This window comes from Sceloporus undulatus, chromosome 4 (genome assembly GCF_019175285.1).
Source record: "Sceloporus undulatus isolate JIND9_A2432 ecotype Alabama chromosome 4, SceUnd_v1.1, whole genome shotgun sequence".
NCBI classification, from domain to species: domain Eukaryota; kingdom Metazoa; phylum Chordata; class Lepidosauria; order Squamata; family Phrynosomatidae; genus Sceloporus; species Sceloporus undulatus.
This window is the reverse complement of record NC_056525.1, coordinates 195317517-195334837: the sequence shown is the minus strand read 5'-3', so window position 1 is coordinate 195334837 and position 17321 is coordinate 195317517. Positions and strand designations below refer to the sequence as shown.

The 17321-nt window shown below is 43.7% G+C and overlaps 2 protein-coding genes across 2 annotated transcripts in view; both read left to right on the top strand.

Moving 5' to 3' along the window:
- PRKDC (protein kinase, DNA-activated, catalytic subunit) overlaps positions 1-7512 on the top strand; it is a 134433-nt gene extending 126921 nt beyond the window's left edge. The window contains exons 84-85 of the mRNA XM_042464437.1: positions 4157-4296; positions 5851-7512. Coding sequence (XP_042320371.1) covers positions 4157-4296; positions 5851-6055 — 345 coding nt within the window. The 3' untranslated portion in view covers positions 6056-7512. The remainder of the gene's footprint in view (positions 1-4156; positions 4297-5850) is intronic.
- A 7113-nt stretch (positions 7513-14625) lies between these two features.
- On the top strand, positions 14626-16974 carry CEBPD (CCAAT enhancer binding protein delta). Its single transcript, XM_042463225.1, has one exon. It carries the CDS (start codon positions 15010-15012, stop codon positions 16051-16053), a length of 1044 nt encoding a protein of 347 aa, XP_042319159.1. The 5' UTR covers positions 14626-15009; the 3' UTR covers positions 16054-16974.
- Positions 16975-17321: the final 347 nt, after the last annotated feature.

Here is a 17321-nt window from a genome sequence, read left to right as displayed (position 1 = left end):
AAAGATGGGAATTGTCTGGAATGTAAAGTGAGAAGATACGATCAAAAGAAGGGGAAGAAGAATTGCCCCACTTTCTGTTGATTTGGGGCAAGAGGGGTGGAGGATGCACTGCATAAGCACATGCTAAAAGACTGGGTGCTGGTTTTTACAGCATTTTTAAGGCTTTTAAGCCTTTTAAATACATACTTGCTTTTCAGGATCATATGCATTGTATTTAAATGTTTAGAAAACAGTATAATGTCAACTTTGCAACACAGGAACTAATGAAACATGTGTTTATTGTATGCCAGCCTGGTAGGATCAACAATTCAGATCACATGTGAGTTGCTCATGCCCCAACTCCTTCCCAGAAACTGGAACAACCCTGGTATGGGAAGAAACCATGAGTAGGGCGCCTCCCACATGGCCTAAATCTTCCAGCATTGCAAGAGGAGTATGGGAAAAGAAAACATTAACATTGCCATGTTCTAAAGCGTACATTCAAAAGGCGTCAAAAGTAGACGAGTCTAATATATCTGTTTTGATTTGATATCATCAATTGATACTTATTTTATACTAAAATAAATATAAAGGAAAATACTTTTTTTAAATTGACTTTTGAGCTACGTTAACACCATTTATCAGCATTATTATAATTATTAGTTGAGTGAATTAATAGAACAACATGACATTCAATAGTGAAAAATCCAAATAACAGTATATATATACATCTTTTTTTAAGCAGCTTTATAAAGATCCACAGTGTTCTGTATAAGTATTAAATCCTCTGCCTTTTCCACGTATTGTTGTGTTACAATCTGGAATTTAAATTTTTTTAAATGACCTTGTTAGTAAGGTATACACAAGATACTCAACAGTGGGAAGATACACAACTTTTTATTACTTTACTAAACACATTACCAGGCATTTGTATTCACCCGACTTGCTGTAAAATGTCTAAAAAAGCTCCTTTACAACCTACTATCTCCAGTTGTTACCTAAATAGATGAATAGAGTACAGTTACATCCAGTCCAATTGCTACATGATCTCAGATTAAACATATCACCAACTTTATTAGAGAACATATCTACACAAAAACACTATGAAGATCAAGGAGCGATCAAAAGCAAGTCCTGGACAAAGTTGTGCAGAAGCACCAACCAGGATTGGGCTAATAAGAAATAAAATCTCTCATCTGAAGTACTGTTAAATCTTTTATTGCAAAAAGAAAATAATATGGATCAAAAGTAACTCGGTCCAGGTCTATACCACCCAGAATACTCCAGGCTGCACGCAAAATATTCTGGCCTGAAGGTGCCTTAATTCTCCACATTACCTCCTTATTTCGGACCAACCCTGAGCATGTCCCTCTGTGCCACTTGCCGCCACAGGTTGCTCCCTCTGAGGTTGAAAAGAAGGTACCCACCATTGCTCACTTGGCTGGGTGCTTCATTGTGACCTCAGAGGGAGTGACTCACAGCAATTGTAGTGGCGCCTGGAGGCACAGCAGGACACTGTGAAACAGCCACCTGTTGGCTCTCCAGATTGCTCTGGATTTTCCTGGAAAATCCAGAATGAAAAGAAAGTCTTTGTGAACCTGTTTGAGGCAGGAATGATCTAGATTTAATATGAAAGTGGCTTCATGTTGTGAAGACAGTCCATAGTTGGATCATGGCTTTGGCCCTGCATCCAGGTGATAGTGAGAGTGGGGAGAGGGGACCAGTTTAAATAATCCATATAGACATACCCAAAGTCTCAGAAAAGCCCTGCACCACAATCCAGTGATGGGGTAAGGGTATTAGTCAAAGAAGCAGCTAAGAGTCCAGTGGAAACTCTGAAGGATCTAGAGAGATCTGCAGTTGAGATGGGAGAAACCATTCATGGGACAACTATTACCCAGACACTCCACAAAACTGGGCTTTATGGAAAAGTGGTGAAAAGAAAGCCATTGGTGAAACTAACTTATATCAAAGCCTACTTGACTTTGCAAAAAGGCATGGAGGAAACACAGCAAATGTTCGCAGATCTAATGTTGTACAAACTGAACTCTTTGGTCTTCCCAAAAAACACTGTGTGGCAAAGCCAACAGTCCTCATTGTCATGAGAACACCTTTTCTGGGGTGAAGTGTGATGGAGGTAACAGCAGCATATTGTGAAGCTGCTTTTCCTTAGCAGGGACTAGGAAACTGGATAAGACAGAGGACAAAATGAATGGAACTAAATACAGAGCAGTTCTAGAGGAAAACCTGTTTCAGTCTCCCAGGAACTTGAGAGTGGCATGGAGGTTCATCTTCCAACAGGACAGAGGTCCTAAACAGACAGCTGAAATAAGACTAGAGTGGTTTTAAAACAAGAATGTGGATGTCTTTGAATGGCCCAGTCAAAGCCCAAACCTCACTCTAATTGAGAAGCTGTAGCAAGTCTTCCTAGTTGCTATTCACCAACAGTTCCATCCATCCTGAAATGAGATGGCGAAAAGAACAGGCAAAAATTGCAGGATCGAGATGCATAAAGCCAGTAGAGACTTTCTCAAGAAGTCTCACAATTGTAATTGCTGTCAAAGGCATTTCTACCAACTATTTACTTGGGGAGGAGAAAGGCCAGTTAATTTTTGTTTACTTAACGTTTGTGCCATGATAAAACTGTTGACACATTTATGGTCAAGTATCTTATGTACATAAAGTGGTAACAATGCCAATTAAATCTATTCAAATTCTGGTTGTAAGACAACAAAATGTGGAAGAGGGGTGAATACTTGTGTTATTATTATTAACTTTTATTTATAAAGTGCTGTAAATTTACACAGCGCTGTACATACAATCTTTTTAATTAGATGGTTCCCTGCCCTCAGGCTTACAATCTAAAAAGACATGACACAAAAGGAGAAGGGAAAGGTGGTGGGGAAGGGGATGAGATCCAGCAGTTCCTCTCTACCTCCAAGGCCTGGACCAAGGTAGGTGGACTGAAGGGAGGGCTTGGCTTCATAATGGTTAATCTTCTACTAGGGAGGCCTGTTGGAGCTAGCCTGCCTCTCTAGTAGGATAATACATATAAAGTACATAGCAATACAGGAAATGGTTCGATAAAACAGGCACCAAAAGAACATCAAATAGCAAGCGACAATTATGCAATGCCTGGGAAAGCTTCTTTGAACAGGATGGTCTTCAACTCCGTTTTGAAGCTGGTTAAAGAAGTGGTGGCCCTTGATCGCGGGGGAAGAAGGTTCCAGGAGTGAGGGAAAGCGAGTGAAAAGGGGCGAATCTGAGATGGTGCAGAAGAAATCCTGGGCTGGGACAGCAGACCTTGACTACCAGAACGGAGGGCCCTAGTGGGAAAGTGAGGAGAAAGAAGGTCTGATAAGTAAGGAGGGGCCAGCCCATGGAGGGCTTTAAAGCAGGAGCTTATACTGAATACGGAAAGGGAGAGGGAGCCAGTGAAGGGATGCCAACACAGGAGAGATGTGGTCAGAGCGGTGGGCGGATGTGATAATGCGTGCAGCTGAATGCTGGACAGAAATTAAAGGACGGAGGTGGGAAAGAGGAAGCCCAGCCAGGGGGTTGTGCAAGGCTTTATATTCATATACGTTGAATTTATCAGTAAAAATTAAATATCATGTGTGTATGCCATTAAAAATTATGCACTATATCTAATTTGGTTGATAAATGAAGTCAATAATGTATATTATAGAGTGAGACATCTGTCCAGTAATGTACTGTATATACTCATGTATAAGTCTAGAAATTTTAGTCAAAAAATTGACCCAAAAAACCTGAGTCGATTTATCCATGGGTCAATGTAAGTGCTGCACTTTAGCTTTTATAAAAGAATGAACCATCCCTTGGTGAAAGGCAAGAGTAAAATCTGCCCTGGAAGCACTGATCCTCCTGTATTCTCTCATCCATCCAATCTTTAGTGTGAGCACAAACAGCTATGCATGCTAGAATCTTGTAAATTCTTTGGCATTGTTCTCTTTTCCTTCATCCTTTAGATCCTTTGTTGTATGCCCCTAGGTCTTACCCTCGACGTATCCCTGGGTCATATCAAAATCCATAATTCTGGCCCCCAAACCTGCCCTCTATTTATGCATGAGGTCGACTTATAGTCGAGTATATACGGTATATTATAGAGATTCAGGCTTGTATTTTGTGGTTTATGTGTGATATTTTCTCTCATTAGAATTTTGAACTAAAACAGTTGAAAAAAGGGGGCACATGGACTAAGGAAATAAACGTGAATGAGGTGAACTGGTATCCTCTACAAAAAATCAATTTTGCCAGAAGGAAGTTAGCAGGTGCCAACCCTGCTGTGATCACTAGGTAAATATTTCTAATAGGAACTTAGAAATTTCCAACATGCAGATTTGTTTTAATGAATGTAAAAGGATATAGCGGGTACCTGAAAACAAGGATTTTTTTCTAGCTCAGGATGAATTTAGAGACTGTCTTCATAATTTCAACATGAATTAACCCAGTGTCATCCATCATAAACTGAACACCATTACTTACATTTCTATTCAAACATGACAGTTTTTCTTACACAGAGAAACCTCCCCATTGAGTAATGAAACATTAGGTGATGAGAACCTGTACACACAACCTAATCTTGTATTATATCTGTATTCACTAACCACTGAATAAATGAAAGGATGGTAGATCACTTTGAACAATTGCACCGCAAATACTTTATGATTTGACACACCTGTCTGTCATTTGATGTCCTTAGTGATTCATATGTTTGGATAGTCAGGGAATAAAAATGGATGCACGTGGATCTGGACTTTGTGAATGTAACTTTACATCCCACTTCACAGCTATGAAGAACAAATGATCTGTAATATTTCCCAGCAAAATTTTGTCCTAAGGTGCTTGTCATGTACGGGAACACTTTAGTTCAGAAATCCAGGCTTTCAGTAGTAAAAACAGTAAAGTTTTATTCAGGAACTATATTGTCAAGAATAAAAAGCCAGCATTAGCAAGGTATAATTAGATCATATATAAATTCAAATTTTAAGCAGGCGACATTCTAATTGGTCATGAAACCAAAACACTCTCCTTTCCCCACTGTCCCACAGATGCTCCTCCTTCCGTTCTCACACCATCCATACTCAGGAGACTGACCGTGGATCAATAGGCACAGCCTCAACTCCCTCCCCACCTACTCATTAACCACAAAAGCATGTGGTTGTAGCAATTAGCACACTACTACATGTCCCATCATTTAGCAGCAATACTCTATAATACATTGTGAGCAAGCAAAGCTATGATAAGCAAATCCAACTTACTTAATCATGGCAGGCCTCAGCTCCTGACTTTGCTACTGGTGAGAGAATTTCAGCCCTTTTCATACATCAGAATGGTTAAAATAATATGGGAGCAGCAGTATGAATCAATGGAGCTATTAAATCATTTTGTTTTTATTTTTTTCCTGAAAGAACAGTTTTGTGATTTGGAAGTTACTTTAAATCTTAGTTTTTAAAGTGTGAACAATGCATATTCCATCTTTTTAAAGCAAGTAATTGCTTGGGACAACAGTAACAGGTAAAATTGCAAGTGAACACCTTGTGTGCACCTCTGTACAAGGGCACTGATTTTTATGTGTGTGAACAAATTAATTTGCCATCTTTTTGTACAAAGTTAGGATGCAGTGTCATGGATATTTGCTAAAACTTGCTTTGTTATTTAATTAAAGAACAATTGCAGAAACCTCAACTAAAAATCCAAGTAAGGAAAATTGTATATGCTTCTATAAGGTCATGAAACCCCAGATAATTGTATTTCTGCAAAGATGTACTGTACTTATGTTTGCTATCTTTCTTTCTTTCTTTCTTTCTTTCTTTCTTTCTTTCATTCATTCATTCATTCTCTTTACAGTGATGAATTACGACTGGGGCATGAGAAATCAGTTGCCTGCAGGGATTATATATCTGTAGCAAAGGGAAGCAAAGAGTACAATATTAGAGCCAGAGAACCAGAAGATGGCCTTTCAGAAGAAACACAAGTGAAGTGCCTTATAGACCAAGCCACAGACCCAAACATCCTTGGCAGAGTTTGGGAAGGATGGGAGCCCTGGATATAATAGATTTTTTTTAAAAAAAATCAAAATGAAATTCATTATCAGTGCCTGTATGACTAAATTGCCTGCCATTGAAAGATGAAGTGGAGGTGAAGACAATACAGGTGGATTGTTGTTCACAGAAGAATTCTTATTTATTCACATTTTTCAAGTTGCAGTGCAGCAGCAGAATTTAGTCACAGTCTGACCATTCTTTAATTAGATCTCAGAGCTATCTATCTTATAAGATATTGTTAAAGACACATGAGCCTAGATGTTTAGATCTCAGTAATTATGTCGTTATTTTCTGACATCAATGAAGGAAAGGGGGAGAAAAAGCAAATCTGCTTCCAAAAGGCTTAGCAGAAAAAAACAGCAAAAATTAATCACAAATAATTCTAATGTATTAAAAATGCTCCCCATTCTTGCTTTGCAGAGATTGTTTTATCACCTATGATGCTGGGAGCCGGGGCAGACATTACTGCTTACGCAAAATATCAAATTAGGGTTGAAATTGCCTTTCTTTTCCTCTCCTTTCCATCACAGGGGAAAAAATAGATCTAAGTTTTAACTGCTTTTACAGGAAAGGAACCACAATCATCCTTGCGTATATTCTTCCAACATGACTTAACTTGTTAAATGAAATAGTTAGTAGTCTGATACTTGCTAATTACAGTCCTATCTGTATGAATTATAATCATATCTGTCATTGACTACTTTGTAAATTATGCATGCGCGCACACACACATACATGTTACAGTTGTAAATAAATCCTAAATTTTGAGAATACTTGGGCATAATGATGAATTATCAAAAAACGTGATGTGTCACAAAGACATCTATGTTCTGACTAGGTTTGTACCTTTAAAAGAAGTGAAGCTGGAAGAATATGACAAAATGTTCTGTCAGTAAGATACTTTGGTGTTAGATGTTCTGTTACTCCAGACTCAAATAGGTAACAGACAGATAAACTGCACCATTGTCACATCAGGGAATATTTGATAGTCACAAATGTCTATAAAATCTAGATAAATTTATTTTAGAAAAATTAATTCTGTTGATTTTCACATGACTGCTGGACATTTTGAAACACTGTCAAAATCAGTGGAATTTTATTTATTTCTGTCTTTACTGGGGTTTTGTTTCAAATGTGTTAGACTGCTTTTCCTTTTGTGGCCTTTGCTGTTTGGCCTCTGTGTGTGAGAGAGAGAGAGAGAGGAAAAGAAAGAAAGCCATAAAACAAATATTTTCAGATTTGTGCAATGTTTCTAGCAAGTACATTTTACTTTATTTGATCACATACTTTAAAGATGCATTAAGGATGTATTAATACAGAAATGTTTTTGAATAAATTTGTCCTAAGCCGTTGTTTTTTTAAAAATAATAGTTTGCTTCTACTTGTTGAAGAAAATATACAAAATAGAACTGCTCAGTTCCTTGTCCCCTTTTATATTATTATCAATAAAGACCTTGTAACTGGAGACTAATGTGGAAGTGTTTTTGTTGCATCATTTCTAAAATAATGGTACTGGAAATATAATTAGATAACACAAAGTTGCACTGAAAGGTAAAGCAAGTGCTGCAAAGCAGACATTAGCCACAAGCGATGTATTAATTCATCCTTTTACTCCTTCACTTACAGCACTTTGACCTGTAATTCTGAAGGGTGAAATTCCAAGTTTATAATTTAACCATGTCTTTAATTGTAATACATGCATAGCAGCTTTTCAATAAGGAACTCTTCAGTAAGATAGTTCTGCATATCATTTCTTTAAAATGCCAAAGGTTGGTTAAAGAAACCTTGAAGACAATGAAGATCGGGTTGTCACAGTTTATATGTCCAAAGTTTACAGTACAGTTTTCCCCCTTTGTCCCGTCTGCTCAGTGCTATTAGGTTTTGATATTACTCTTTTCGTTGTTCCTAGTAGTGCCAGTCATATTTCTTACTAATAGCAAGCTTGTCTGGATCTTAATGTGTGAATGGCACAGATATGGCTACATAAGATGGAGAACTGAGCAGGCTGAGAAGGGTTGGCAAAGTATGCAAAGTGATTAGAGGTTAAAAATATAAGGAAGGGAAAAATCTGGAAACCACTCACTGAGACTACAGATTGCAGACTGACTGTTGGTGGAGGGGGAGCTAGCAAAAAACTGAGGCAGAAGGAAGGAAGTAGGATCTAGTATTCTGGAAAAGGGCATGGCTGGTCAGCTGGAATCCCAAACAGGAAAACCATACACTACACGGCAATGGAATAGTGATCCCATTTATTCTAATACCTGCATCAGTAAACAGTTTTACCCAATAGTAAGGCACTGACATATATACTGGCGGGATTCCTTAGGGCAGGGGTTGAGAATGTGTGACTTCAGGTGGTACAGTTGTTCCTTCAGCCACAAAGACTCTCAGAACAGTTTACAGATTGTTGATTTAATAGTTCCCTGCCCTAAAAAAGACAAGCACAAAAGGAGAAAGGAATGGCAGTGGGGAAGGAGATCAAGTGCAGCTGATACTGCCTGTTCTTTTCTCCCTCCATGGCCAGGGCAATGGCACTTAAAATGAAGGGAGGGTCCTCTATTTGTTTCTGGGGCTAGGCATGGTCGAGTTGTGCCTGCCTCTTCTCTCCCTCCAAGGCCAAGGTGGTAGCAGTAAAGATGGATGTAGGACCTTTCATCTGCCTCTGGGGCTAGGCATGGTGGAGCTGTGCTTGCATCCTTTTTACTCTCCAAGACCAGGGTGGTAGCAGTTAAGATGGAGGAAGCCCCTTTCATTTGCCTCTGGGACTAGGCATGGTGGAGCTGTGCTTCTCTCCGTCTGAGGCCAGGGTGGTAGCAGTTAAGATGGGGGGGGGGATCCTGGAACCAAATCCCAGCAGAAACCAAGGGCATACTGTATTTGACTGCAAATACTATCACCTAAGCCAGGGGTAGGCAACCTGCGGCCCGCGGGCCTGATGTGGCCCTGCGAGGCCTTGGGACCGGCCCCAGCCCGGTCCTGCCGCCGATTGCCACTGAGGCCTTTGGGGGGCAATTGTCTATAGAAGCCTTGGAAACATGCATTTATATTAACATTTTTTTAAAAAATCAGCAATTTTTTTTTGCGTGTCCTCCATTTTTTTAATTAATTAATTTAATTTGTTTTATTTATATACCGCTATTCCAAAGATCATAGCGGTGAACAGCAAGTAAGCTAATTAGCAAGTAAGCTAATTTGCCCCCAACAATCTGGGTACTCATTTTAGCGACCTCGGAAGGAAGTGTCTTCCATTTGAAAATTTTGTCCTACATTTGTCCTGGTTTATTGATATATTTATTTATTTTTTAATTTTTAAATTATTTATTTTTTGGCTTCGGCCCCCCAGTTGTCTGAGGGACAGCAACCCGGCCCCCGGCTCAAAAAGGTTGCCTACCCCTGACCTAAGCAGACTGGCTAATGGGAGTTGCAGTCCATCAGCACCTGAAGGAACTATCCATGCTGTGGGGAAAATGGACACAAAAGGACTAATGCATCCCAAAAAAAAAAAATGGTACTAAAAGCCATTCAAGCCAAGGCGGCCATTTTACATGTGGGCACAATCTCCTCCAGTCACATTGCCAACAGATAAGCCGATCATATCTCCCCACTCATTATGTAGGGTTTTGGAGGTGGTGGTTAGTGAGCCACTTAGTTGACAAAGATTATAAGGCTAGGTTACACAAAGCACAGGGCTGCAAGCAAAAATTATGCTGTGGATTTTTGTAGCCTTCCTGTTCCCATAGAACACACAACCCTCAGTGAGGCTCAAGGGTATGTATGTGGCATCTAATGGCAAAGATGGCTAATAATCTTTGGGGAAGGGCAGTTAGAGTCTACAGTCCTTATGAAAAGAGAGAGAACTGCCTAATTAATGCACCAACCACATGAATAATAACTCCGGCAGTGAGGACATTCACCTTGCAATCATTCCCATACTTGTCCGGAGTTGTTGAGGCATCTTTCCTGCCAGTATAAGGTTAGAAGGAATAAAACTTGAAATTGGATTTGAAATTGTGTAAGGTTTAATTAGTCAAGTGTTAATGTTTGGTAGTCAGTTCTGACAAAAGTTATCAGACTCAATCTATAGTTTCTTAATAAAGGATTCTGAGGTTTTGTTTGTGTTTTTACTAGTGAGACTGAGTTCCTGAACTTTGGTATCCTGCTGGATTCAACAGATAATAGGTTGAAAAAACTAGTACCAGAATATCTTTAATCTATATCTCAAATCTAGCAAGATACCAAAGTTCATAAATGCAGGCTTGCTATGGCTGATGGAAATTGCAATCCACCGGGGGGGGGGGGGGGGAGGGAGGTGCTCACCATCCATGCCCTAGAATAACATGAAGTAAGTTGTTTTGCATCCTTTTATGAAATAAGGTTTTGCGAAGTGGCTGGTTGGAAGTACAGTTTAGGAAGTCAGCAACACTCGACTCACAGCCTCAGAGGTCAGCAATGGCAAACCTGAAGAAATAATTTGGCAAGAAAAAACCCATGATAGGGTAACCTAAGGGTTGCCATAAATCAACAGCCAGAATATCTACTGAAACAATCACACTAATATTCATATATTCCTTAGACATTATGCAGGTCCCTGCTCAGGCTTGTTTATTTGTCCCTTTCTGTATTTTTGATTTCTTAAACTATGCTTGCAACCAGCTGCTTCACAAAACCTTATTTCACAAAGGAATGCAAAACAACTTACTTCATGCTGCTATTCTAGGCACGGGTGGTCAACACACACACACCAAAGTGGATTGCAATTGCCAAGAAAACCCCATTACAGGTTCACCTTAGGGTCACTGCAAGTCTGAAAGAACTTGAAGGTATACAACAACAAAGAAATCTTCTCAAAGCAAATAACTAATTTGCTACAATATTATTAGGTCATGCTGGCACATAACCACCCCCAATGCAAGCTGGGAACACTTTCTTTGTAACCGTAGACTGTTTCTACACTTTTGTTTTCAATAACTGTCAATCTGCATTAATATCAGTTAATCAGATAAGTTGATAAGTTGATAAACCTTTATTTAACCAAAAAATTGTGAAACTTATAAAGAAGGGGATGGAATTGTGCAGGTATGCACATACATAATCCCCCCCCCCCATACTCTGGAAAAAAATCCCCATTACAATGCTGTTTAGGGGTCTTCTCACCTGTAAAAGTCCAGTTTTGCAAAAATGGCAGGCTGTAGACAGCAGACGTCTCAAAGTCATGTGAACAGTACAAGTAAAAGCACCCTGCCCACCACCCATAGCTGACTGGGTTTACTTGACAAGGTTTGCTAAGAGGCGGGTATGGCTTTGCCTCCCTCTCAAGCTGAGAGAGTGTGACTTGCCCAAAGTCACCTGATAGATTTCTATGGCGGAGTGGGGCTTCCCACCCAGTGTCCCAGTCCAGCATGCAAATCCTACACCATGTTGGTTCTCTTGTTACTTTATAGTTTGTAACAATTACATGAGCTAAGAAAAAGTGTTTGGGGTTATGAAAGTGTGTGCGCTTTCCTCTCACTAGAGGGCAATGCTTCCATAGTTATGCTAAAGAACTAAATCGCTGGGTATTTTCTATGGGGAATATACATAAGGGCAGTTGCAGATGGAACTATTTGGCAAGGCAAAGCAAAGTCTTTATGCCAAGGGTTGAGAGAGGACTAGTCCAATTTTTTATCTCCCCCACACCATCAAATCTGATTAAATAAGTAATTAACAGTGTCAGCAACATCATGCAGGGTTTGAAGTAGTTACTAGAACTTCCACAAGGTTTTCTGATATATGTTCTATGAGCTACACTGAGAGCATGATAATCTAATTTTCAGAATGGTCAAATGTGTATTCCACAAAATCCACTGCCTTCCCTGACTTTTCATTCAGACCTAGTTGATGCTGTTGTTGTTGCTGTTGTGTGCCTGCAAGTTGTTTCCAGTTTATGGCGACCCTAAAGCAAACCTTAGGCCAATGCTCAAACCACTACACTCTACGACTCTGGAGACCGGGGTTTGAATCCCAGCTCAGCCATGAAACCCACTGGGTGACTTTGGGTAAGTCACACTCTCTCAGCCTCAGAGGTGGGCAATGGCAAACCCCCTCTGAACAAATCTTGCCAAGAAAACCCAAGATAGGGTCACCTTACGGTCATCATAAATTGGAAAATGACTTGGAGGCACACAACAACAACAACAACTGTAATAACGTGCAGTTGGTCCTCTGCATCTGTGGATTCTTTATCCATGGATTCAACCACAGCTTGAAAATATATATTTTTTAAAATTCCAAAAAACAAACATAAATTTTGCAATTTTATATAAGGGACACTATTAAACTGTGCCACTGTAGATAATGGGACTGTATATAATTGGCATCTATGGGGGTGTCTTGGACCTAAATCCCAGGGGATACCAAGGGACCACTGTATGGGTAAGGAAAATAAGGAAAGATTTGGTTGGACGACATTGAGGAGAAGGTAGAACGATGGTTGTGAAGGATTGTAATTGATGGATTATCAGTATCAGAATATAATTATGATACACACACACACAACACCAATTACATTCCGATACTTTAGCACCTTGGAGACTGAAAGAAATAAGTTGGCAGCATAAGCTTTCGTAGGCTTCAGTCTACATCCTCAGATGCCAAAGTAGACTTTGTCTACGAAAGCTCAAGCGGCCAACTTTCTTTCAGTTACTCTCTCTAAGGTGCTACATATCAGATTTCTCTACAGACTGATTCTACAGACTAACACGGCTATAGCTTTGAATTCTGATACTGATAATCCAGAGAGAGAGAGAGAGAGAGAGAGAGACATAGTGACCAGAGGTCCTCAATGCCAAGGAGGACAAGGTGCCACAAAAAGGAGGACTTGACCAAAGAAAAGTGAAAAGCACCAAGATACATTTAAATTAATGCTTCTTAGTTAGACTCCAAATGGAGGACATTCCTGGGCAGAAGGCTGGAACGGAGGACATTTCCTGGGGAAAGGAACAGAGCCCTCCTTTTCCAGGACGTGTCCTCCATTTGAGCCGTCTGTCCAGGAGGAATCCCAAAAGGTCCTCCATTTTGAGCAGGACTAAGAAGCATTAACTTGTATTTCTCATAACTTATATTCAACTCATAGCTCATATATTCAATATAACGTATTATAATTCAACGTATAACTTAGATTCAAAATGAGTGTTTTGAGCGGGACTAAGGAGCACAAATGGACATTTATACTGGGTGACCAGAGGTCCTCCTCCTTTTCCAGGACGTGTCCTCCATTTGAGCCTTCTGTCCAGGAGGAATCCCCAAAGGTCCTCCATTTTGGGCAGGACTAAGAAGCATGGGTTTACATTTTGGTGGTTGCTGACTTACGGAGACCCTGAGGCAAACTTATCATGGGTTTTTGGCAAAGCTTGTTCTGGGGAGGTTTGCCATTGCCTTCCTCTGAGGCTGAGAGAGTGTGACTTCTTACCCAAGGTCAACTAGAGGGTTTTGTGGTTGAAATAGGAACTGAACCCTGGTCTCTAGAGTCACAGTCCGACACTCAAACGCTCCACCTGGCTCTGAATTCACATTCATGACAGTGTTTTTACCTCAGGGGGACCAGAGCGTCCTCCTTTCCCACGAAATGCCCTCCATTTCAACCTTCTGTCCAGGAGGAATCCCGAGAGGTCCTCCATTTTGTGCATGGCTAGGAACTGGATTATGACTCTGGAGACCAGGAATTCAAAGCTATGCCTGCCTTCCTCTGTAGAATCAGTCTCTGAGAGAAATCTTGCGCACCTTGGAGACTCTCTGAAAGGAAGAACTTGGCAGCAGCAGCAGCAGCAGCTTCCCTGGGCTCCGGCCTCCTTCCTCAGATGGAGGGCAGGGTGCAGGTCCCAGGTCTGCCCTGGACAGTCACACTCTCTCAGCCTCAGAGGGTTCAAGGCAAACCTTTGGAAAAGAAACTTGCCAAGAAAACTACAAACCAAACTACAAAGTCGGAAAAGGAGGCACACGACAAGGCAAGGAGCAGGAAACTTATATGTATGTATGCTTTTCAAAACAATATATTATATCACTGTTGTTTGTTTCCCCCTCTTACTGCTGTAAAGCCCTTCATATATATATATATATATTTCCCCTTGGCCTGTCCTCCATTTCTCTCCAGAGAAGCCCCTAAAAGAGGCGTCGGGGGGGGGGGGTGTCTCCGGAGCCCCTGGCTTCCCTTCCCCTCGACCTCCGGCGCCCGGGAAGGGAGCAACTCTGAGGGGGAGCCTTTCTTCTTCCCCCCCCCCCCGAGCCCCCCCCCCCCCACACTCTCCCTCCACGGCGGAGCAAAGGGGCCGAAGCAGGGGAGGACTGGGGGCTTTCCTAGGCCACTCCGACGGAGCAGGACGGGGCTGCTCCCTCCTCCTCCTCCTCCTCCTCCTCTTCGGAGGCCCCTTTGGAGGACTTTCCCTCCTCTTCCTTCTTCCTCTCCCTCCTTCTTTTTGGAGGACTTCCCTCCTTCCTGCCTTCCCTCTGGAGGACTTTTTCTCCTCCTCTCCTTCCCTCCCTCCTTCCTCCAGGGGCGGGGGCTGGGTGGGGCCTGCAGTCGGGGCTATAAAGGGCCGAGGCTGCTTCCCTCTGGGTCAGCTCTCTCTCCCTCCGCCTCGCCTCGCCTGCCTTCCCTTCCGGCACGTGGAGCCCAGGAGGGAGCCTTCCTGCCCCGCAGCCTCCGCAGCAGCCACTCCTCCCTCGCCCTCCAGGAGAGAAGAGACAAGAGGCACCTTTCCTTCCGTCCATCTAGATATGTATCCCTTATAACTTGGGTCGCAAAAGCGGGGGCAAGACCCACCTTTGGGCCCCAGGTGAGCCGGAAAGAGGCTAGCGCCGTCGGGGAAGAAGGAGGAGAAGGAGGGAGTGTTGCCGCCGGGGAGCAAGAAGGACAAGCAGGAGGAGGAGGAGGAAGAAAAGGGCGCGGGCTGGGGTCTCCCTCGCGCTCCCGCGCCTCTCTTCCCCGATGAGCTGCTCCTCCTTCTCGGCCTCGGCTGCGCTGGCCTCCCTGGACGCCCTGGAGCCCTCCCTGCCCTGCTTCCGGACCTGGTCCCTGGAGCCGGCCAACTTCTACGAGGCTCCGGGGCTGGAGAGCGCGGCGGGGCTGAGCCCTTCTTGCAAAGCGGTGGCGGCGGCAGCCGTCGAGGATGGAGCCGGAGTGGGCCTCTCCTCCTCCTCTTCTACTCCCGCTAGTAACAGCAGCGGCAGCCGGGACTTGGCGGAGCTGAGCGCGGCGGCGCCGTCGATGTACGAGGAGGAGAGCGCCATTGACTTCAGCGCCTACATCGACTCCATGGCTGCAGCGGCGGGGTCTGCCTCGGGGCCCGGAGTGTCCTCGGTGCCCACCCTGGAGCTGTGCCACGACGAGCTCTTCCTGGACCTCTTCAACAGCAGCCACAAGGGGGGCCTGGGCGAGTACCTGGAGCTGCCCCCGCCGCCCTCCTCCTCCTCCCTGGCCAGCCTCCTCCACTCCGGCTTCCCTCCCAGGAGTAGCACCTCCGCCGTCAAGCAAGAGCCCGACTGGGAGGAAGAGGAAGAGGAGGCTTCCTTGCTCCCCTCGCAGATCGCCGCCTGCGCCCAGACGGTGGTCTCTCTGCCGGGGCAGCCCACGCCGCCGGCCTCCCCGGAGCCCCTCCAGGGCAGCGCCTCGCCCTCCAGCTGCAGCAGCCGATCCTCCTCCTCCTCGTCCTCCTCGTCCTCTTCTCTGGCGGGGAAGGCGCCCCGTCCCTCGGCCTCTTCCTCGTCGGGGAAGAAGTGCCTGGACCGCTTCAGCCCGGAGTACCGCCAGCGCCGGGAGCGCAACAACATCGCCGTCCGCAAGAGCCGGGACAAGGCCAAGCGCCGCAACCAGGAGATGCAGCAGAAGCTGGTGGAGCTCTCCTCCGAGAACGAGAGGCTCCACAAGAAGGTCGAGCAGCTCAGCCGGGACCTGGGCCACCTCCGGCACTACTTCAAGCAGGTGCCCCCCGGAGCCTTCCTCCCCGGAGCCCTCCCGGCCCCAGGACGGTAGTCGCCCGCGAGGAGGAGCAGGGAGGCCCAGGCCCTTCCCCTCCGCCTCCGGGCTCCCCCCTCTCCCCTCCCTCGAAAGCCAATACCTCAGAGAAAGAAAGCCGCAGGGATCCAGGGGCTGGGAAGCTCTCTAGGGACTCCGCAACATTGGGCAAAGGGCACCAAAGCCTCTGCAGAAAAGCGCCCCGAAGTGTCCGGAGATGTGTGTTGTCCAGAGACTGTCCACAAAAGCGCCTGGAGACTCTGCACCAAACTCTCTGGAAACTGTGCCTAAAAGTGAGCAGAAACATTTTGCCCAGAAGTGGGCAAAAGGGGCAGGAAAGAGCCCAGTCAGGCAGTGTGTCAAAGCGCCTGGAGAGCCTGCCCCAAAGGGACTGCGAGGGGACCCTGCCTGGCTCTCCCTCTTCTTCCTGCCCTGCTCCCCAGGCCCTCCCTGGCCTTTGGGTCTGCTGAGCCAGGGCTCTTCCCCCCAAAGTGGGGCAGCCTGACTTTGGGGCCTGGGAAGCCAGACAGAGCCATGCCCTGAGAAGGTGGTGTGCCTTTTGCAGGTGCCTTAGTTTTACTTTGGAAATGGGTTAAGCTTGGGTCTTTCAACTACAAAACTTGCCAAAAAAAAGTGGAAAAAAGCTATTCTTTCTTCCTAAATTATTATAATTTTTCCTTTTTTGTAATGAGACTTTTGTTGTTGCTGTTTTTCTACATCTCTTACGGACGCAGCTACGGTACTTTGTAAAATATCCCTCCCCACCGCCGCCACTGCCCCAAAGAAATGATTTTCAGACTTCTGGAAACACTTTATATTGTAAACCGCAAGAGGAAAAAGATAATAAGACTGAATATGCTCAGAACTTTTATATATAAGATTTTTACAGCATTTCTAAAAACAACAATAATAATAATAAAAAACAACCTTTGAAATGTACTTGGACTATGTATTTGTTGTTACTGAACAACTTAGTATGCAGTTTCTTACAAAACACTACGGTTAGTATCTGCTAAATGGCATTTAAATGCTCCTTGCACAGATGACAGATACTACTAAAGTGGGGGTTCAAATGACAGGCGTCCATACTATCATTTAATGGCTAATTGGGGGGGAAATGACATTTGTTGCAATTTTTTGCAGGTTTCAGATAAGAGTATATGTGTCACAAGTAAGTATGAACATCAACCAGTAGTAAACTGCATTTCTATATGCACTTATCTGGAGGAAACAACTCATCTGAACTCAAGAAAGCTTCCTTACTGAGGAGGCATGCCATTGCATTG

Bases quoted from the DNA above. Each gene is read 5' to 3' on its own strand.
- CEBPD (XM_042463225.1), top strand. From the start codon at position 15,010: ATGAGCTGCTCCTCCTTCTCGGCCTCGGCTGCGCTGGCCTCCCTGGAC.